The sequence below is a fragment of the Callorhinchus milii genome, unplaced genomic scaffold (assembly GCF_018977255.1).
Source record: "Callorhinchus milii isolate IMCB2004 unplaced genomic scaffold, IMCB_Cmil_1.0 Scaffold2, whole genome shotgun sequence".
NCBI lineage: Eukaryota > Metazoa > Chordata > Chondrichthyes > Chimaeriformes > Callorhinchidae > Callorhinchus > Callorhinchus milii.
The window spans coordinates 99,005,183-99,028,722 of record NW_024704743.1 but is presented as its reverse complement, the minus strand read 5'-3'; the positions used below and the strand labels follow the sequence as shown (position 1 = coordinate 99,028,722).

The window sequence follows — 23,540 nt, the reverse complement described above, 5'->3', positions numbered from 1 at the left end:
AGAGTGGACATTTCAAGAATTGTTCAATCTCATTTTATCACTCACAACAAATTCAGCACGTTAAAATGAAAGCTCTATGTGACCACAGAATTACATAGAATGATGTGCATGAAAACGGGCCAGTCAAACCAACTCATCTGTGGTGGTCACCTCTTTTATTCCCCTTCTCTTATATCTCTATTGCCTTCTGTCTCATGTATATATCAAATTTCCTCTTAAATATAGATGCTTTTTTCTTCAATCAACCAGCAGAGGAATTCAGTTATCAAAAAAATGCAAGGATTATTATCCTACATGTCAACATGTACAGAAAATAGATTTGCACACAACAATGTCCTACAAACAGTGATGAAGTAAATGACCAATGTTATTTGGGGGATTGATGGCCAGTATACTGGAAATAAATGTTCTTGTCAGTTTGAATAGTCCCATGGGTTTTTTAACATCCACCTGTACCTGGAAGTCTCATTCGAAGGACAACACTTCTGACAATCCAACGTTCCCCCAGCACTATATTGGAGTGTCAGCCTAGACTGAGTTCAAAGTTCCAACGTGGGGCTTGAACCCAGAATCTCTCTCCCAAGAGGCCTGAATGTTACCAGAACGAGCCAGGCTGACACTTACAGTGACCTTATGGTAACTGTTCATTACACGACAATAACCTAGCCGAAAAGCAAAAAATCCTGTTACAGTATATACACAATCATTGTAATTACTTACAGGAGTGTTGGAAAGAATCCAGTGCACTTCATTATAGGAACTAATACGGGACTGATGTGTCTGTAAAGTGAAGGGAAAGGAACTGATCTGCAACACAAGCAAGTTGCAGGCTTCAAGGGCTTCACGGGAGTTAATCAACTTGTCCAACAGTCCTTGACTGGATTCTCCATGTGAAGCAGAACCTGAAACAAGACTGAAGGGACCCACAATTAAAGACTCTTTGCAAATGGGAGTTACTGTAACTTAAATACCCAAGGAGCAATGTTATAAATGTTCCTAGAAATAGGAAAAATTTAATCCAGAAGAAAATCAAGAGAACAGCATTTCAACAAGATTTTTAACCACTTATACACTTCGTTTCTATTACTTGTGACGTTTGTTTTCAAATTAGGTTATACACATATAAGGCACATAAACACAGGATATCAAGGGCACACACACAGGACACAGGTACATACACACACACACACACGATACACGTACACAAAACACCAGACACACAATTTAACAACAAAATTACATTTGTAATGCGCCTTTCACATTGGGAGGATGTCCCAAGGTGCTGAACATTGCACAATGTACAGCTGAGGAAACTGAGAAGGGGAGAAAGGGGAACTAACAAAAAACTGCAAACTTACCTAGTGAAATCGACATGAGAGTTGTCGTGAATGAGAACAAAGAGGGTGTAAGGATTCTGCTTCACCTTCTTCATAAACACCTCAAACTTGTTTTGAATGTCATTGTCTAATCGAACAATGTATTTATCGGCTTTTTGGAAGGCTAACCCATTCTCCTCAAGACCCAAGTCAACCAGCACTCCTGTTAAAAAAACAGTGATATTACAACATTAGTCAATTTACGTTATGTGGAGATGCATGATCAATCTATAGCTTCTCAATGGATTTCTAAGTATTCAATTCAAGATGAATGAGCCAGAATTTATTTAACAAAAACTACATGAAAGATTTGTGATTCTAGCATTATCACATATGAGAAATGAATCTGTAGCACTGAACAACTTGAATGTAAAAATAATAGCAATAATATGAGAAAATAATTGAATAATGAATAATAATGGGGTAATGTATACAAAACAGATTTCCTCCAAGGACTCAGCTGGTAAGTGCCTTTTGTGGAACTGAGCTATACCCAGCAGTGAGATCTCAGCATTGATCCTTGGTGTACGCTGAGATAGTTGATTAGTTGAGTTAGTTCTCAACAGGGCCCAGTGGGAGTGACACCATTACCCTCCATGACCAGAAGATGTAGGTAAACATCAGGAGCAAAATTTCCATCTGGTTTTAAACTTTACTTAACATTTCGGCAAATGCAAATTTGGCGAATTGCAGCACCTTGGGATGTCGTCCTGACATGAAAGGCGCTATAAAAATGTAATCTTGTTGTTGTTGAATTCTTAAATTCAGTGGGTTCTTTTAGGAGACAGTTTTCTATAGTTTTTAAAACAGAATGCGGGAAACTTGATTCAAAATGACGACTTAATTACAAATTTTCCAAAATTTGCCAAAATCTTGAGTTGTACAACTAACATTGTAAATCTATAACCAGATAGCAATATTGGCCCCAGGTAAGGACAGGAACAGACTTGTTTGCAATAACCCTGTATGGTTGAAGAGTATGCCCAACACACAAGAGGAATGGTCACTGAGGCAAAGTAATATGGAGCTGTAATATGTAATATGAAGCATTGCCTCCAGGAGAATAGGAGAGAAAAGAGCAGCATTGGCAATGAGAAAAGGGCACTCATTCTGCCCTGATGGAATCAAAAGGTGCCTAGTCTGAGATGGCAGAAAATAAAGAAAAGTCTATCCACCTTGATATAACACATAATTTTAAAAAGGAAATATATCCTATTGAATCTAAATTAAGCAATTTGATAACTTTGATGATACCAATCTGTTACAACATGAGGCAACAGTAAATAGATAAGTAAGCCTGGTACGCTCTTAATTGTGCTACATCTGATTATAATTATTATTGTTAATAGTTATTATAATATTATTATTGTATTAAGAATAACAAAAGGATTATTATTATTATTGCTATTATCTGGCAACGATATTGTAATGTTTCTCTCCTGCGCTTTTGTAACAAAGTTAATAGGAATTCCAGCTGCCTACCTGACTGCCGAATCCATTGCAAAGTCTGATGGAAAAGAATCTCTGAAGGTGGTACTAAAATAATGAAATCGACCTTGCCAAAACGTCCGAGATCCAGACTCTGTGTTCCAGAGTCTGCTATGGAACACACTTGAGATAACAATTTCCGGGCAATGGTTAGCTGAGATGGATAAATCTGGAACACTTCCGCAAACTTATCTGGAGGGAAGGAAAGAAGTAGGATTACTTAACATAATTGTCACTTGAGCTGCATTATTTTTCTCTCCTCCACAATATTATTTGGTTCAATATCACCAAAGATCGATCCAAGCTTCAAAATGCAAGGATTATTATTATTTTTTTTAAAAAATCAGCGCAAACTGTAATTTGCCTTTGCAATTACAGATCACTCTTTCAAATTTACTGCCATTTGGAAAATGTCATATTACCAACGCCTTCTTTGCAACTGATTTGGATTCCTTTAGCCCAGTACCAGAGCATGAAGAACACAGATTCCTTTGTCTTACCTATGCCCTGCGTTGGTAACATTGCTGCGGCTTCGTCTGATGTGATGTAGTCAGTTACATTCCCATTGAATGGAACAGCAACATTATCATTCCGACTTTGCTGAAATCTATCCAAGAATTTGTCCAAATTATCACCTGTGGAAGGCAAAGCAAAGGAGAGACACACACAAGTAAGGAATTNAAAAATCACTAGAAAGAATTTTATCGAACGCACAAAGCATTAAAATTACTCAATATACATGACAAAGCATAAAGACTACAAGGCTTGTGCAATGCCTCTTTTATCCACTTAAGTTGTTCCAGGTAATAACTAAATAGTGGATGAGGGCAGTCCGTCCAGTGGATGCAATTTTCTTGGATTTTCAGAAGGCATCTGAAAAAAGTTTCACATGCGAGACTTTTAAAATTTAATCACTCATAAGTGCATGAAGCACTTTGAGACATTTCCCTGATGCGAAAGGCACTATATAAATGTAAATTGTTGTTGAATTTGCAGCAATTTAACAGATTGAAAACTGACTTGGCCATAACAATAAATGTAATGATAAATGTAAATTGCTTTGACAGTGACTAGCAGAGTTTTAAATGAGCATGCTCTGGATCCCATGGTGTTCTCACAATTCAGAAATACAGAAGAGAATACGTTTATTAAAACATTTGCTGATGGAACCAATGTATGTAGTCAGTGGACAAATATAAGGGAGATAAAGAGCACTCAAAAAGATCTTGACTCTTTAAGCAGATGGGCTAAATGATGCCAGCTGAATTTTAATATTTCCTTAGGATTAGGTAGGAAAAGGATAAAAGCTGATTTTCTATGATTCTTGAATGGAATAGGCTTGATGTGTTTTCTTGAGTTACATGCACTCAATTTAATTTTTTTAGTGTCAATGCATGAAATAATCCAATTAATTAAACACTCCTCTGCCTCTATCCTCACCTATGCCAAACTCCATTTCCCTATCACCCCACTCCTTGCCAGGCTCCACTAACTCCCTATTGCAGAACAGATCGATTTCAGGATTCTAACACTCTTGTACAAATCATTTCGTGCTCTGGCACCTCCATACCTCTCCGACTGACTTGCACCCCACTCTACTAGCTCACTGCTCTCAGCTTTCTGCACGTTCCCGCCACTTCACCATTGGCGGCCATGCTTTCAGCCACCATGGCCCTAAACTTATGGAACTCTCTGCCTCATTCCATTCACCCTGTCTCCTCTTTGCCCCTCTCCATATCACACATGAAGACCTTCCTCTTTGACTGTGCCTACAATCACCTCCCCCTTCGCCCTGGCTCAGTGTCAAGTTCCGCCACTATTAAGCACTCCAAGACACTAACCCCTGTGAAGGGCACTATATAAGTTGCTGAATTAATCTTTGCTTTACTTCTTAAGAGACAAGCTCAATGAAGTAGTAAATGTAATAAATTGCAAAGGAAAATTACAGCTTTTTTATTGAAAACAATTAAGTGGTGTAAAGCAAATTAGTGCGATCGGTAAGAGACGGTCTTGAAAGTCTCGGTTTCCACCCACATATCAACATCATCCTTAAGATAAAAACCAGAGTTACATATAAAATGAAGCAGGAACACTGCAATTTCTCTACACTGATATAAGTCTTCCGTTGTCAGTTTTGATAGACAGAACTCTCTATCTGTCCCAAGCATAATGCTTCAAGAATTTTGAGTTCTGACCGCAATTGTGAGAATTCTTAAAAGATCACCCAGCTTTATTCTCTAAGTTTAGTAGACAATACAAGTTGGTGGGCGGTCAGTATTCCATCCTTGATAAATGTCAAGTGCCCGGATATGATGTTTTTCTGTCATCTCAAATGGGAATGGAAGAATTCTAACTCTACCTCCTAGCAAATCCTGTAGAACTGAACACTGTTATCTTCATGTTGAGTGTCCAATCATTGCTGCATCAGCGAGGAACATAACATGGACCTTTGAATAATGTGCTACATAGCAAGTCCTCAAACTTCACCATGCCATAGAGGCACAAAAATATACATGTGAGTTGTTTACTCACAAGATATTTCTGTGAGAGTCCACTTTAAAACTTTAAGGCACTGCAGAAAAGAAAAATCTGGAACTTGTATCCCCCAACCATAAAAGAACAAAACATGACCAGTCGGCCTCATCAACACAACCCAAGTTAATACTTAAAGGCTCTGCCTTAAAAGTTTTGCCAAATCTGATAAGTGCAATCCAAGTCGGGTTCATCCAAAAAACAATTTCTTAAGTTAATGTCATAAAATTCAGTGTGTGTGTGAGAGTCACATTTTGAAGTGCATTGCTGTCCCTGCCAAATGTGAGGGAGTGACTTACACAATAGTTTTTTTGGGAAAGCCACTAAGATTTTGAATATTGTGCCAAAAATCAACTGGAGCACTTTTTCCTCATGCCCTTCTCAGGGGAGAAAGGAAGGAAACCCCTCAAGAGAAAAGGGGGTTTAAAGAGGACACATCTCACAGAGTTTTTTTTTGGAGTTAATATTTTTATTTTAACATCTCACGTGTTTTTGTTTTGGAGTTTTGCAGACACTGGAACTGGTTGCTAGTGTGTCTCTAGGTAACAATTTTCTGCCATATTTAAACAATTTACATATATTATAGCCTATGTTGCATTAATGAACTTATTTCTATTGGACCTAGATATGGCATCTGCTTTGTTCTGTCTTGCTCAAATCACTGTACTTAACAGTCAGTAACCACAATTGCTCCTCTCATTTTTGTGGGCGTGTGTGTGTTTGTGTGTGTGTGTGTGACGAAACCAAACACGGGTCCTTAGGATACCTGCCTTGTAAGCTGGGATAAAATAGAAAAGAAATAGAAAAGTGCAGAAATATTTGCTAAAAATTTCGGAGAGATTTGGGGGAGACTGCGGTGAAATTTTTGACAAATTTTGCAGAAAATTGCAGGAAGTTGATTGGTGCTTTTGAGGTACATTTTACTGCCAACCTACATTTTTTTCACTTCAATGATTAAACTAAATATAAGGAAATAACACATATTAGATTGTTGCAAAAAAATATTAATGACTTCTTTGACATAAACTGTGTGGCCCTTTTTTGGGGGGTTGGGGGAACCAGCGAGGCAACAGGAGCTCACCACCTCATGCTCCTCAGAGCCGGCACCACACACAGACCCAGAGACCGACACACACACACACTCACAAACATGGAGAGAGGCACACACATACTCACAGGCACAGAGAGACACACACAAAACACATACACTCAGACACAGATATATATACACACAGACGCACACAGAGGAGAGACACACACATACATTCACACAGACAATCGGAAACACACACACACATAGAAGAGACACACACAAACACACTTACACACATACAGGAGAGAAGACATACAGACGCACTCACACAGACACTCATGAACACATGGAGAGAGACATACACAGACATTCACAAACGCATGGAGAGAGACAAACACAGACACAAACAGTCACATAGAGACAAACACATAGAGAGATACACACAAAGACACTCAAACATAGAGACACAGACACTCACAAACATGTAGAGAGATACACACAGACACTCACACACAGAGACACACACACAGACACTCACAAACAGATAGACACACACACATAACCACAACAACAACAAGATTCCATTTATAGAGCGCATTTCACGTAGGGAGGACGTCCCAAGGCACAAAACATATAGAGAGACACACACAGACACTCACAAAACATATAGAGACACACATAGACACTCACAAACATATAGAGAGATACACAGACACACATAGAGAGAGACAGACACTCACAATCACATACAGAGACACATACACAGACACTCACTAACACATAGAGAGAAACACACAGACACTCAAACACGTAGTGAGAGAGAAAAACACACAGACAAACACAGGCACTCACAAACACAGAGAGAGAGATACACAGGACACTCACAAACACACAGTGAGAGAGAAACACACAGATAAACACAGACTCACAAACACACACACACACTCACAAACACATAGTGAGAGAAACACACAGACACTCACAATAGCAGGGCCTCCGAGTGAAGCCCATTTGCCGCTTGCGCCGCACACACACTTTTCTATTGGCCCTGCTTGTAAGAAAACTCACCTTATAACGCGGTTGTACTAATAATTAGATAACTAATCACTAACTAATGTCTCCCTCCCCCCATGATCAAATAACTTGTCTACACTTGATGCCTGTGTTCATGCATGAGTAATGGCCACTTAGGTAAGGTAACAAAATAGTTCTGGCTCCCATGAACTGTACTCCAGCATAAGCTGATCTACCGGGCGTTACAAACAACAATGGGGGGAGAAATTTTTCAAAACAATGTGGTTGCAAGATTGTATATTTAAAGCATTCAGATAACAGCGGTTTCTTATTGAAGTACTTACCAAAAGGAGAAATTTTGAAGTGAGATGCCAAAATACTGACTTTTCCAGTGATCAATTCATAACTGATTTCCTTCAAAAACTCAGTGGTGGTGAGCATGCTCTCTGCCAGCACTCTGGACTGATATGGACCTACAAGTAAACACAATGATTGGTTGTTGTGGCACCAGGTACAGTACAATTGTTTCTTACTGAATTGAGGAACCCTCACTGGGATCAGCAGCCTCCCCCCAGCTCCATTCATTCATTGGCTGAGTTATTCAAATGGAAAGTCTTACGAAATTGAAAGGAAAAATCAAAAGATTTAGCCATGCGGATCATTTTAAAAAGTCAAATGGTTACAAACTACTTAACAGCTTGGGTTATCTTTTGTTTCGTCTCAAGCTCCGCTGATTGCAATTGACAGGAAACAGTGACTTTGAGAAGTTACCAAATCCATACACTTCAAGGGGGATAAATTAACCTCAGCATCGATGCATAGTAAGACCGCCTTATGTGTTCCAATTAGGAGTGTTTGAGCAGTAAATGTTGGAAATTTCCATCCCATGCTAATACACAATTTACCAGGTGGTAGCCAAGAATCTAAATGGTGCAGACAATAGTACAAATGGTAATTCCTTCAGCATTTTATCTCATATACATCAAAGGTGGGTTTTATCTTAGTGCAATATTTTATTAAGATAATCTGTTAAATTGAGATTCAATTTAAAACAAAATTAAATTCACATCCTTGTACCGAAATTTGATGAGGTGTTATTTCCCCTTCTTATTCTCACCCCCGCCACCGACAATCGCAGTCTATACTGTAATTAGGAATGAGCACAGGGAGTCAAGACCTGCTCACTGATTTTAATACTAAATCATTTCCCACCAGAGCATTTAAGTGGAGTCCTGTAGCTCAGTGGTTAGAGCACTCGCTTTGCAAGCGAGAGACCTGAGTTCATTTCCAGGCAGTGCGAAACCTTGGGCAAGTTTCCTTACTCCACACTCCTAATAATAATCCCTCCAAAACCAAAAACAATAATAAATTGGTCATTTTCAATCTACGACTGTTTGTGGGACATTGCTGTGCGCAATTGGCTGCCGCGTTTGCCCACAAATATACAGTCAATTCACTTTACAGTGTGTTCTGTGAAGCGCTTTGGGACGTCCTCCCGACGTGAAAAGCGCTATATCAAATGCAAGGATTATTATTATTATTATTATTATTAAAGAAAATCCCCACATAGTAAGACTTTCTTTCCTACTGGGTTTTTGTTTGGATCTTAAGTTGTTCACTCTATGCTCAGCTGTAAGCCACTGATAAACAAACCCCACCTTCATCAGATGGCATTTTTAAGTGGAGGTAATTCAACAACTATTGAGCTAATAGCGCTCTAGCACACAGTACCTGTGCTAGATATCACATCAACATGTCTTCTGTTGACCATGAGCTTCGTAACTTTGATCAATGGAGCTCCCTTTAGAAAGTCAGCATTGACTTAGTTGTGCTTATAATCAATGAAAAAAAACTAATGAACTAATCATACTGAGCAAAATGGTATTAGTTTGGCTAATTTGCTGGTACTTCGAATCAGAAGGTTGCTACGTGCTGCATTGTTGGGAGATGTTTGGATGAAAAGTTAAACTAAGGTTCCAACTGCCTATTAAGATGAACGATAAAGCTTACATGACAGTACTTGAAAAAAAAAGGGAGTTTCTTCCATTGTCCTGGCCAACAATCATCCAGAATAACTGGTGATTCACTGTAAAGCTTTCATTTATAATTTCTTGTACAGCTAGTTAAGACATTTCAACATCATAAGGTGCTACAAAAACATTCTGGGTGTAGTCACATTCTCAAGGGTAGAGAACACTACTATTGTGATCCTCAGTAGCAAGTTATATTTTGCCTTAACTAGATTACTTCAGTAGTACATCTGAAATTGAACTCACCTAAAACCACCATACAGAACTCATTGCCTCTCAGCTTTGATGTACAAATGACTACAACATAGTTAGGTACTTTCTGTTGTGGGTGTATATCCCCAAATGTTCTTAAGGTCTCAGAAATGCCTTCGGCCAGTGAGTTCTGGGTGAAAACTATTTGCACTGAGTCTCGTGAGACACTGGCCGCCAGTCTAGCAAACCAGGGGAGCTGGGCCGGGGACACCGTGCAGCATGGAACACTCAGGTGTGAAGATCGATCCTTAAGGCTTGAGTCTTGCATAGCTTTCAACAAGATCTGTTCAAACTCCTCCCGGAGAGGCATTTGGTCTGGACCTGAAATAAGCAGACAGACTATTTTATTATTATTGATGTATAAAACATTTGAGTGGAGAGAGAGAGAGAGAGAGCAAGAGAGAGAGAGACTGACTATCTGTTGCTATTGAATACAAAATAAAAGAAATAAGGTGGTGATAAACTCTTCCATTTGTTGTACAGTGTTTCAGAGAACCAAAACATTGAGCTGTAACTCAGCAAGGTCTGGGCAACCATGACTCAAGATCCTCACTCTAGTGTTTAAAATCCATTCATTCCTTGGCACCCCCTTCCTCTCTAACCTCCTCTTTACCCACAGCAGTACCCGCTGCCTCCACTCTACTGGGTCTGGTCTCCTCCGTGTCCCCCGAAACCTCCGCTTCACCATCGGCAGCCGTAACTTCAGCCACTACTCCCCAAAACTTTGGAACTTCCTCCCTCAACCCCTTCGCCTCGGCCTTGGGCTACAACATTGTTAAGTGCTCCGAGACACTGCCCGGCGTGGAGGGCGCTATATAAGTGCAAGTTGTTGTTGTTGACTCTTTTCACACGGAGCAACCAATTACACATGAGGCTCTGAGCCAGGCGGGCCCGGGAAACAAAAGGAAGGAAAGAGGAAGTAAGCAAGCAAGAAAGAAAGAAAGAAAGAAAGAAAGAAAGAAAGAAAAGATACACATGGAATGAGATAGAGGGGGAACATATAGAAGAGGAGAGACAGATAGAAGAAACAGAAAGAGAAGTAGGGAATGCCAGGCGAGGACAGAACAGACCACATTTGTACACTTGGCAGCATTCACGACAGCACTGCAGGGAGCCTGGGAAGAAAGCAGCTCTCATACAACACAAAAATCAGATTTGCAAAGTAAGAAAGCATTAATAAAATAAATTAAATCCATACCTCTGCAGTCCTCTACTAAGAAAATATTAGTCTGTAATTTTCCCAAATGCACTGTAATATTTTACAGAAGTGACACACTTATTTATTTTGCCAATTAAATTGTGACTTACAAAGCAACATGCCAAATCCTGCTCTCAAACAGCGAGAGCTTTGGACATATTAGGCATGTGTGACATCCCCATTATTTATTGGATAATATTGTAATTAGTGGATAGTTGCCGGGGGCTTCATAATTGCCCTGGCTCAAAACAAATCCTTGGACAACTCTAAGTCCAAACAGTTAGTGAAATTTCCACAGATGTTGTCAAAGCTCCCCCCACCCCCATCAGCAGCTGAGACTACAGAATTTCCCACCCCCTGGGGAAGCCAAAGTGCAAAGGTCAGGCAAAACTGAACTCGAACTCTGGCCTTATGGTTTGAGTGTAATGGCTCCATCACACTGATGTGCTGGTCTCACTGACCCTCTTTGCAGGAGTAGCACTGACAGGTCAGGCCAATTATACTGGACGCTTACACTAGTACCATGGGGATACCCACAGATTTCTGTGCATGATCAAATCATCAATCCTCCTGGTTTGATACAGGACCAAGTGCCAGGAATCTCATTTGTCCTTCCTCCTTTCCCTTTGAATATTTCACACGCACAAAACTCAACCTCAACAAACACCTATGTATTGAACCAATTGAGATTTTGATCCTCCCTCCTTTCCATTCCAACTTAAAATTCATCCTTCATAGAATCAAAGAATGTTACAGTACAGAAACAGACTATTTGGCACACCAAATCTGGGCCAGTGTTTTTCTCCACGTGGGTCATCTATTCTATTTTTTAAAGCTTTGGAGCAGATCTAACAAATGTACCTGAATGGGCTGTTTATTGAAAGACTTACCAAGACGAGTCAGGTATTGTATCGTCAAGAGGATCATGTTCTCCACTGTTAGGAGATGGTTGCTGGAAACCCCCAGCTGTTCCAGCTCAACCGAAGTCAGCTGTGGAAACTTGTAACAGTTTACAAGCAAAGGGCTTACGACAATATCACCAACATTGCCATAAAAATATGGTAAAGTGCCATAACCTGGAAAACAAAGAAAGAAAAAGTTCAGNTTTTTTTGCTGGGTTAGTTGGTATCACCAGCTTGGCTTAGTTGCTAGCATTCTCTCGCCTGTAAGCCAGAGATTGTGGATTCAAGCTCATTGTCAGGAGTTTGAATGTATGCAGTCCAGGCTGACAACAACAACAGCAATAACCAAATTATATTTGTATAGCGCCTTTCACGTCAGGAGGATGTCCCAAGGCACTGGATAATCAGTGTTTGGGACCTGAGCTGGGGATCGGGATTGGTGAGTGTGGACGGCAGGGGGAGGGAAAAAGGTAACCAAAGGCACGGTTGAAGAGGAGGGTCTTGGGACGCGGCTTGAAGGAGGCGAGGTGGAGAGACTGCGGGATGGAGTTCCAGAGGGTGGGGGCAGAGTGGCAGAAGGCCCGCCTGCCAATGGTTGTGCGGACAAGGCGGGAACGTGAAGCAGGCCGAAGCCCGCTGATCAGAGGGAGCAGGCAGGTTGGTAGGGGTTAGGAGGTCGCAGAGGTAAGGGGGAGGCAAGGCCATGGAGGGTTTTGAAGGTGAGGATTAGGATCTTGAACACTGTGCGATGGGAAGCCATTTGAGTCGGGCGAGGATGGAGATAATAGGGTCACAGAGCCTGATGCAGGAGAGGTCATGGTCTGCAGAGTTATGGATGATCTGCAGCCTATAGAGGGAGGAGTTGGAGAGGACAACAAGCAGGGAGTTTGCATAGAACTGAAGTGTCCAATTTAGCGACACTTCAATGAGGTGCTGGGGGTGCATTGCATTGTTGGAGGTGACATCCTTCATATGAATCATTAAACCAAGCTACCGTCAAGCTTCTGTCTGAACTTCACTGACTTCCAGGGCCATTGAGACTGATTATAACAATACATGCATTTGATATAGTGCCTTTCATTATATCAGATGGCTGTTAAATATATTTAAGGTGAATGTCCATGGTACTATTTGAACAAGGGAAGTTAGTTTCTCTCACTAACCTGGCCAACAATTCCCCAAATAAAACAAATGTTCAAGACGCTACAGAAGGAGATTATATATTTGCAAATTATTGTTTGTGGGACACTATTGTTTGCAAATTGGCTCTTGTGATCCCCTACAAAACAGTCACTACACGTTAATCTTGTGAAGCACTTTGACACATCCTCCCATGACACAATGTGAAAGGCCCTACATCAAATATATATATTGTTATAATCAGTCTCAATGCCCCTGGAAGTCAGTGAAGTTCAGACAGAAGCTTCCTTGGTTAGTTGAATGCAGTCTGAGTGAAAACCAACTCAAGAGTGAGGGTTCCACTGAAATAGATTGCAATACAACAGAGTTTATCTTATATTTACCACAATAAAAATAAACAAAATATTAGGTCAAATTGTGCAACATCATGTAAAGATTCACTCAGAAATAGCTTGCACCTATTAAGATGACAGGTCTGACTCCAGAGTTATTTAACAAATTTTCAGGGATGATGACAGTCTCTCCTGCAGGGATGGCTTGAGGCTGCAAGACTCCAGCTGTCATCGACTGGGAAACGGGAATGGATAGCAAAGCATCTGCAAGACAAATAAGATCCTATTAGAAAGAATGTCTCAACAGGAAGACCACGATAGTCCATCTGGCCAGCACTCGCATCCCATCTCTCCCTGGCTCACATATCCGTCAATTTCCTTTGCTGTCAACATTTTATCCCATTTGTCTTTCTGCCCATATCATTTGGCCCCTTGGGTAAATTGTTCCGCATGTTCACATGTTAATCACCTGTTGTGTAATGTTAAAAAACAAAGCAAATTTTACATAAGAACCAGATTGCAAATTTAATTTTTTCCAAAGCAAATTAAGATGGCCTCCTCTTTTGTATCACCAATAAATAATCTGAAAACTGCGCTGAGCTGAAAGGAGACATTAATCTGCTGAACTCTGAATAATTTTACTCTGACTTCATAGGTTACAACTGACATATAGCAATGTTGCAGTATTTATCGCACAGGATTTATTACAATGACTGGGAGAAGGGGTTCAGCAGCTTCTTACCAGCTCTGGTCACTGGTCGAAGAGGTGGAACAGGGGCCACTGCAGGTGTAGAGACTGGGGAGCCAGGAGACCAGCCTCGATGCCGTTTCTTAGGTGGTCCAGAGCTTGTCATGATGGCTGAAAGTAAAGGAACATCTGCAGGTTTAGAGAGGGAACACTACAGAAGACAAATTAGATAAAAGTCCCTGGGGAAAGCAATGCAACACGGAGGCCCAAAATTGTGACTATCATAACTAACAATTGTGTCCCATTTTCACCAAGGAGATTGGGTGTTCAAACACAGCATATTGTAAGCACGTGTATCGTGACATTCAACTCTTCAGCGACAGGGTTTCTACTGGCCCCAATCTGACCACTCAAACCAACAGAGGAGGGTCAAATTCCTATTTCCTACCCATATGTCAAGGTGGTCCAACCTTTTTGGTGTCGAGGGCCAGATTTGACATGTCAGAGACGTCCGCGGGCCATATAAGCCATATTTTTGTATTCTCCTTCCAGAAACATAAAGCATCATATAGAAATCTTATATTTTAAATTGTGTGACTGTATTACTTAATAATGATCTCAAATGGTAATAAATGCAACACATTTTTCAATGTATTAAAGTTAAAACACAGGAAATCAACTCAGCACATGGAAGCCCCAACAGAGAATGCTCAACAAAACCCAAACAGATTAATCCATATTGTAAAACTAACAAAGGAACACAATAAAGATACTTTTGAATAAAGATTATTTTGAATATATAATAATTAAAAATATCAACAATATACAAAACAATTTTCATCCAATCCACTCTAAATCTACATATAAGTAAATTAGTTTACTTAACATACATTGACACTGAGAAGACCAATAAATGTCTCAGTGTGAACACTATGGAAAATGTGCTTTCATAATTGTATGTGCTTGCAAACATAGAACACATCTTCAGTGCAAAGTCATTTAATTTAAGAAAACAATTTTCGTGAATCTCATTCTTCCTTGAGAGGAACATAGGGTCACCCTGCAGTTCGCACATCTCCACCTGTTCAATCGACACCTCCATCGGATTGTTGAATAGTTGGACACTGGATCTCAGACCCTCAAAATCAGCAAATCTGGCACTGAACTCATCTAATAGATCTGTAATGATTTCCAAAAAGCTGCAAACATCAGCCTCATCAAGCTCAGTTGCAAGTTCCATGCATGATGGAAAATGGGTGAGGTCTTTCTGCAAGTGGAGTCCTGTAGCTCAGTGGTTAGAGCACTCGCCTTGCAAGCGAGACACTTGGGCTCAATTCCAGGCAGGGCGAAACCTTGGGCAAGTTTCCTTATGCCTAATAATAATCCCTCCAAAACAAAACAATAATAAATTGGTCATTTTCAATCCACGACTGTTTGTGGGACACTGCTATGCACAATTGGCTGCCACGTTTCGCTCACAAATATATGGTCAATTCACTGTGAAGCACGTTGAGACATCTAGAAGACCTGAAAAGTGCTGTATCAAATGCAAGGATTATTATTATTATTATTAAGAGGAATGTGCTCAACAGTTGTAGCTTTATGCAGAACCCGTCAACGTCCCCCATAAGGTGCGAAATATTTTGATTTCGGCCTTGTAGTTGAAGATTGAGAATGTTGAGATGGCTTGTTATGTCTTTTAAGAAAGGCAATGAACATAGTAAGTTGGATTTTCTAATTCCTCTTCAAACTATGCAGTGTTGCTCTTTAGATGTTCCTTGAGAAATGAAAGTACCTCCTTCCTAAGTGCAAAAAATTGCACCAGAAAACTGCGTGCACTCAGCCAAGCACTTCTAAATAAAGAGGTAAATCACGGTATTCAGCATCTAATGCTTCAAGGAAGTTTATGAACTTTCTGTGACTCTGGGCTCGAATTCCTCCGTGGATAATATTGACCACTTTGATGACACTAGTCATTACATTGCTCATTTTCACTGGCTTTCCACAAAGGGACTCTTGGTGTGTGATGCAGTGAACAGTAATACATTCAATTCCATTTTGTTTCAGCAAAGCTACTAAACCATTTTTTACAGCAGGTCATTAATTTTGCACCATCCATCACGATGCAGGAACACTTCTGAAATCCACTGCATTTACTGATAGTTGAGGTAAGAACCTTGTAAATATCCAAACCCTTTTTAGCAGCTTTCAAAGGAATTAACTCAAGTCATTCCTCACGAACAACAACATTTTCATCAATGGTTCTGACGAAAATTAATAGCTGACTGATATCAGTAACGCCAGTGCTCTTGTCTAGAGCTAATGAGAAGTATTTGCATTTTTCAATGAGCTTTGTATTCAAGTTTCATTCATGTCACTTATTCTCCTTGCCAGTTTGGTGAGACAGTGCTACACTTTCTCAACATTTTTACAACATCAAATGCACGATCCAGTATATTTGTTGTATTTGGCTTGTGTCCAGGGCCCCATCTTTGGCCCCAGGGCCTCCATCCTTTGCCCCAGAGGCCCCCATCCGTGGCCCCAGAGGCCCCCATCCGTGGCCCCAGAGGCCCCCATCCTTGGCCCCAGAGACCCCCATCCTTGGCCCCAGAGGCCCCCATCCTTGGCCCCAGTGGCCCCCATCCTTGGCCCCAGAGGCCCCCATCCTTGGCCCCAGAGGCCCCCATCCTTGGCTCCAGAGGCCCCCATCCTTGGCCCCAGAGGCCCCCATCCTTGGCCCCAGAGGCCCCCATCCTTGGCCCCAGAGGCCCCCATCCTTGGCCCCAGAGGCCCCCATCCTTGGCCCCAGGGCCCCACCCTTGGCCCCAGGGCCCCACCCTTGGCCCCAGGGCCCCATCCTTGGCCCCAGGGCCCCATCCTTGGCCCCAGGGCCCCATCCTTGGCCCCAGGGCTCCATCTTTGGCATCAAGTTCAACCCCCAGCTGTTCTTCCTTCGCCACATCCAAACCCTGACCAGAACAGCTTTCCTCCGTCTCTGCTCTATTGCCCGCCTCTGACCTTACCTTAACCCGGACACAATCAAAATACTTGTCCATGTGTTCGTCACCTCCTGACTGGACTTCTCAAATGCCCTCTTTGCCGGTCTCCCCAGGTCCACAATGCACAGGAACCAACTGATCCAAAACTCCACTGCCCGCATACTCAGCCGTACTAAATTCCAAACCCCCATCACTAATTCTAGCCAGGCTCCATTGGCTCCCCATCACCGAACGGGTTGATTTCAAGATCCTCACGCTCATTTTCAAATGCTTTTATGCCCTGGCACCTCCCTACCTCTCCAACCTGCTTAACCCCCAAGCACAACCCGCTGCCTCTGCTCGACTGGCTCTGGCCTTCTGCATGTCCCTTGTGCCCTGGGTTCCACCTATGCCCCAAAACTCTGGAATACTCTTCCTCTATCCCTCCGAATTGCCCATTCCTTCCCCATCTTCAGATCGTGCCTGAAGACCTTCCTATTCGACCACGCCTATGGTCATCTCCCCTCCCCCCGGCTTGGAGTTGTCAAGTGCTCTGGGACGCTACCCTGTGTGAGGGGGGGCTATATAAATGCAAGTTGTTGTGTCATTTTCTGATGTTGAACTAACACTGGGTACTAAAGTAGAAACGACTTGATAAAGGCAAAAATATTTTCCCTCAAAACAGTACAATTACAAAGCAAATCCAGAAATATCAGCTTGGGACGTAGAGTGCATCTCCTTAAGGGAACGCATGTACATCATGCTGACATGTGTGTGGGAGCAGAGCTCAAGCCCAGTATCTCATCAGAACTGAATCCTACAGATCGGTATCACACCCTGGGGGTTCCCTGCAGGAGACGTATATTATGTCCCAAACTGATTTTTCTAACAACCATATTAAATCCTACATTTGAAGGTACTGGCAAAGTCTGAAACTGTTTTTCAGTGCTATGATTGAATATGTGTAGTCCTATAACTCAGTGGTTAGAGCACTCGCCTTGCAAGCGAGACACCTGGGTTCAATTCCAGGCAAGGCGAAACCTTGGGCAAGTTTCCTTGCTCCACACACCTAAAAACAATCCCTCCAAAAAACAAAACAATAACAAATTGGTCAGTTTCAATCCACGACTGTTTGTGGGACACTGCTGTGCACAATTGGCTGCTGCGTTTCGCCCACAAATATACGGTCAATTCACTTTACTGTATATTCTGTGAAGCGCTTTGAAATGTCTAGAAGACATGAAAAGCGCTATATCAAATGCAAGGATTATTATTATTATCATTAATCTGTGACTGTATGTGACCCTGGGACGGATCAGATCAAACACTTACACAGTCAGACACTTACTTTGCACAAATAAACTTAATGTTGGCACAACAGTGAAAAAAGCACAGGCAAGAGTCTGCGTGTTTTGATTACATGGTGCCACTGAGAGTTACAAGACTTTCTTACTGTTGTCTCCTGAGGCAAAGCTGGAGCTTGGTGAAGCTGCAAGAGGCTGAGGTCGAGGCAAAGCAGCACTAAAGATGTTGGCTCTTCCTCCATTGCTGGTACCACTGGTGTTACCATTGATCCGCACAGATCCAGACGGCTGGCCGTTCGCACACAGAACTAAACAAACAACAACAATTACTTTTAGATAGCGCCCTTCACATTGGGGGGACAACAACGTGCATTTCATGCAGGATTGTGTCTCGGAGCTCTGTATTGTGTCTTGAAGACACAGCCACCCATGGTGGTGTAGAGGGGTCAGGGGATACGCAGAGGTCTGTGCCAGTGAAGGGGTAGGCAGAGGAATGAGGTACAAGTAAGTCAAAGAGGTAGAGAGATGCTACGGTGTGAAGGGATTTGTATGTGTGGGTGAGGATCTTGAAATCAATCCTTATGGATACAGCGAGCCAGGTGCTCGAACGCATGGTTGAGAAGATAAGTTAAAGCGGACTTTACAAACAGGAAATGATGGGGCAAGGTGGAAATGGAGTCACAAAAAGTTATTTCATAAGGGAAAGTCACGTGAAAAGTTTTAGATGAAAGCAGACCAAATTAAATGATGAAATATTGGTGCTTCTCAACCAACCTATTAGTCTATTCATACCCCAGCAGTTTGTATTGCTTCAGTACAAATATTATCTATTCGTGCTTTCTGCTGAAGTGCTCACTGCTAGATTGCACAGATGGGGTGAAATTTGCAGTGTTTCTCAAGATAATCCTTGCATTTGGTTGAAACGTCTCAAAGCTTTTCAATTATTGCTGAGCGTAGAGAGTGTGTATTTTTTGGCAAACACAGTAGCCAATTTGTGCAAGACAATGTCCCACAAACAGCCAGCAGATTAATGGCCAATTTAATTGGAGGATTGTTTACTAGGATACCAGGTATCAAGCTCAGCTAAAGCGCCACCCCTCCACTTCCCCCAATGGTTAAATAATCTGTATACATTCACCATCAAAACTCACAAGGCCCACTTGAGCACGGCACCCATTGAATCGTGCTCCTGTAGAAGCAAAACAAGTTATATCCTTCAGCAGAACGGGAAAAAAATTGGGAGAACAAATTGGCAGGAAATAAAATAGCAGATGAATGAGATCAGGTCAGCTGACTGTAGCTGGATCCAAGGAGTGGAGCCTAGCATTGTGGAAGAGATTTAAAGAATGAATGGGAGAGAAAGGGAAATCGTCACTCTGAAGAAGACTCTAAAGAGAGAAAAATAAGATGAGAGATATAGAAAACATTACCTGTTACTGGAGGTTTACCAAGGTGCTGTGCAGGCAAGGCCAGAGGTTTTGCTATGTTGGCATTCCTAGACAGGTCCTGACATCCAGGGTAACTGGCAGTAGAAGGTGCTGGATTCATTGATGATTCTGTGAAACAGAAATTACATCATTTTGGATTCCGGATTTTAAATACCAACCCTACTGGACAACAGAGTAGAGCACTTGGAACCTCAGAATTAGATGGTCACAGCTCAATGCTCTGTTTTATTATTATTAATAATTATTACTGCATTCGATATAGCACTTTTCACTTCAAGATGCCAACGCAACATGCTTCACAGGATTTCCTGAAAAGTGCAGTGATTGCGTATTCTGTAAATGAATGTGGCAGCCAATTTTGCGAAAGGAATGTCCCACAAATAGCCATGAAATTAATTACCAGTTTTATCTGGGGGATTAATGGTTAGCACATCAGGAGAAATTCCTTTCTCTTTTCGAATAGTGTCCTGGGAACTTCAACCTGAACAAGTAGATGGACTTTGGTTTAATGTCTCAATTGAAGGACGATACCTCTAACAATGCAGCACATCCCAGCACTGTATTAGTGTTGGAGTGTCAACCTAGAACCCTAGACCATACAAGTTCCATGTCCTGGCGTGGGGCTTGAACCCACTGTCTTCAGTCTCAGAGATGAGAGTGCTACCAAACGATCCAGCTGCCACTTATTATAACTCAAGAACTGCTGTTAGGATGAACAGATGCCAATGATCAGATTCAAACTTAACTAGTCCCATTGAACTGCACCAAAGCCAAATTTTCCTCATAAAACAGTGTTTCTGTTCACTGGTCTGGTTCCAGTGCTATGTTCTGCTGTTTGGACCTCAACATGAATAACACAACATTACATCCAATAAATCTTTAAGCACAAAAGTTGTACACATATTTTAAACCACCCTAAGCTGAGCCAAAACACTACACACTCTGCTTCAAAACAAAAGCAAAGGAGTTCACTGAGATTCAAAGGATTTGCAGTGATCATTGCAGTCTATACGGAACTAGATTTGTGGCAGAGGAACTGCTGTAAGGGAGAAAATGTACCACACCTCACTGCTGCAGTTCAAGCTAACTGCTAGCTTCAACAAGTTAGAACCACACTAATACTTTGCTGGGCTGAAGTCAAATTTGGTGCTTATATTCAGGGGTAAGCTTCTCCTGAAGTGCCAGTCTAAAGAGTAGTGCAACAACAACAACAACAAGATTCCATTTATAAAGCGCCTTTCACGTCAGGAGGACGTCCCAAGGCGCTGCACAGTTGGGTCAGGACCCGAGCATTGGGGAAATGGTCAGGATGAGGGAAGGGAGGGAGCGAGGAGGGGGTAGAGAGTCGAGAGGGGAGCTGAAGGCACGGTCAAAGAGAAAGGTTTTGAGACCGGCCTTGAAGGAGGAGAGGGAGGAGGCGGCAAAGGCACTGGGAGATTGAGTTCCAGAGCCTAGGGGCTGAGAGGCTGAAGGCCCGACCACCGATGGTAGGGCGATTGGGGCGGGGGACGTGGAGCAGACCGGAGCCGGAGGAACGGAGGGTACGGGCAGGTAGGTAGGGGGATAGTAGGTCAGAGAGGTAGGAGGGAGCAAGGCCGTGAATGGCCTTGTAGGTGAGGATGAGGATCTTGAAATCGATCCTCTGGGGGATGGGGAGCCAGTGGAGGCGAGCGAGGGTGGGAGTGATGTGGTCCGAAGCCTGGTGCGGGACAGTACACGAGCTGCAGAGTTCTGAATGACCTGCAGCTTGTGGAGGGAGGTGCCGGGAAGGCCGGCGAGGAGAGAGTTCCCATAGTCCAGCCTTGAGGTGACAAAGGCGTGGACCAGGGTTTCAGCAGCGTGAGGGGTGAGGTAGTGCCGTAGTCTGGCGATGTTCCGGAGGTGATGGAAGGCGGTGCCAGTTGTGGTGCGGATGTGAGGGAGAAAGGACAGCTCAGGGTCGAACAAAACGCCGAGGTTCCTGACTGGCTTTGAGAGGTGGAGAGTGCAGCCTTGGATGCTGATGGTGTCAGCGCCTGAGGTGCGGAGGCGCTGACGTGAGCCAATCAGGAGGGCCTCGGTTTTTCGCACGTTGAGCTGAAGAAAGTTGTCTCTCGTCCAGGACTCGATGTCGGACAGGCAGGCTGTCAGGACATCGGTGGTCGTGGAGTTGAGAGTAGAGGAGGAAAGGTAGAGTTGGGTGTCATCCGCATACATGTGGAAGTTAACCCCATGTCTGCGGATGATGTCACCAAGGGGGAGCATATAGAGGGTGAAGAGGAGGGGACCGAGGACAGAGCCCTGAGGGACACCACATGAGACAGTGCGGGGGGTGGAGGAGAAGCCATTTGTGAGACAAAGTGAAGACGGTGAGAAAGGTACGACCTAAACCACTCAAGGACAGTGCCTTGAAGGTTGAGGTGGGAGGACAAGCGGTGGAGTAGGATAGCGTGGTCGACCGTATCGAATGCTGCCGATAGGTCGAGGAGGACGAGGAGGCAGAGGGAGCCCTGGTCACAGATGGTCAGGATATCATTGGTGACCTTGACCAGGGCGGTTTCTGTGCTATGGGCAGCACGGAAACCCGACTGAAGGGGTTCAAATAATGAATGGTGGAGAGGAAAGAGCGCAGTTGGGAGGCGACAACTCATTCCAGGACCTTGGACAGGAAGGGGAGGTTGGAGATGGGCCGGGAGCTTGATAGCTGCGACGCATCAAGGGAGGGATTTTTCAAGGTGGAAGTGATGGTGGCAGTTTTTAAGGGAATGGGAACAGAGCCAGAGGAGAGGGACAGGTTGACGATGTCTGTGATATGTGGGGCAAGGAGGTGGAGCTGGGAGATAAGGAGTGGAGTGGGGATGGGGTCAAGGGAGCAGGTGGTTGGTTTCAGGGATAGGATGAGTTTGGTGACAGAGGGTGGGGAAACGGGTACGAAGTGTGTAGGGGAGGATGGGTAGGAGTCGGAGTGTGGGAGGGAAGGGGTGGGTGGTGGGTGGATGTTGGAGGGGAAGTGACCGCGGAGCGAATTCCCTTGATTTTGGATTCAAGGAAATCCAGCATCTCCTCGCAGTGAAGGTTGGAGGAGATGACCTGCGCGGGGTGGCGGGGGGACGGAGGAGTTGGGATGTGGTAGAGAACAGTAGCCTGGGGTTGTCCTTCGCCTCCAGGATTATCCTGGAGTAGAAGGACGACTTGGCCGAGGCTAGAGTGGAGCGGTAGATTTTGAGGAGGTCCAGCCAGATTTGTCGGTGGACCGTTAGGCCAGATTTGAGGCAGATGCGTTCAGCGGCCCGCACCTGGCTCTTCAGTGAGCGGAGGTGGGTGGTGAACCAGAGGGAGGAGCGAGAGTAGGAGACTGTACGGGAGGTGATGGCGCAAGAGTGTCAAGTGTGGAGGAGAGGGTGTTGTGGAGGAGGGTGAGAGCAGAAGAGGGGTCAGTGAGGGTTGAAGGCCAGAGGGAGAGGAGTTCAGAGGACTCCAAGGCAGCGGTTAGGGATTGAGGGGTTAACTTCTTCCAGGGGCAGTAGAAGATGGTGGTGGGTCTGGTGGAGGTGTGGAGGGGGGTGGAGGTGGTGAAGGAGATGAAGTGGTGGTCGGAGACGGCCTTGTCGGTGATAGTGACATCCGAGACACTGAGGCCCCGGGTGATCACCAAATCGAGTGGGTGGCCGTGACTGTGAGTGGGGGAGTTGATGTGGAGGGAGAGGTTGAGCGAGGAGAGCAGGGAAGAGAAATCTGAGGAGATTGAGCAGGAGGGGGTGAAGTGCAGGTTAAAGGTTAAAGTCGCCCAGGATGAGGCGATCAGAGCAGAGGCAGAGAGATGTGAGAAGTGCAGCTCTGTCCACT

At 43.4% G+C, this 23,540-nt stretch overlaps 1 protein-coding gene across 1 annotated transcript in view; it reads right to left on the bottom strand.

Moving 5' to 3' along the window:
- The window catches only part of greb1l (GREB1 like retinoic acid receptor coactivator), a 144,005-nt gene that overhangs the window by 35,982 nt on the left and 84,483 nt on the right, over positions 1–23,540 (bottom strand). Inside the window, exons 8-18 of the mRNA XM_007900925.2 lie at positions 19,698–19,823; positions 18,417–18,575; positions 14,040–14,156; positions 13,424–13,561; positions 11,814–11,999; positions 9,720–10,046; positions 7,788–7,916; positions 3,365–3,499; positions 2,859–3,056; positions 1,359–1,539; positions 721–913 (exon numbers count right to left, since the gene is read on the bottom strand). Coding sequence (XP_007899116.1) covers positions 721–913; positions 1,359–1,539; positions 2,859–3,056; positions 3,365–3,499; positions 7,788–7,916; positions 9,720–10,046; positions 11,814–11,999; positions 13,424–13,561; positions 14,040–14,156; positions 18,417–18,575; positions 19,698–19,823 — 1,889 coding nt within the window. The remainder of the gene's footprint in view (positions 1–720; positions 914–1,358; positions 1,540–2,858; positions 3,057–3,364; positions 3,500–7,787; positions 7,917–9,719; positions 10,047–11,813; positions 12,000–13,423; positions 13,562–14,039; positions 14,157–18,416; positions 18,576–19,697; positions 19,824–23,540) is intronic.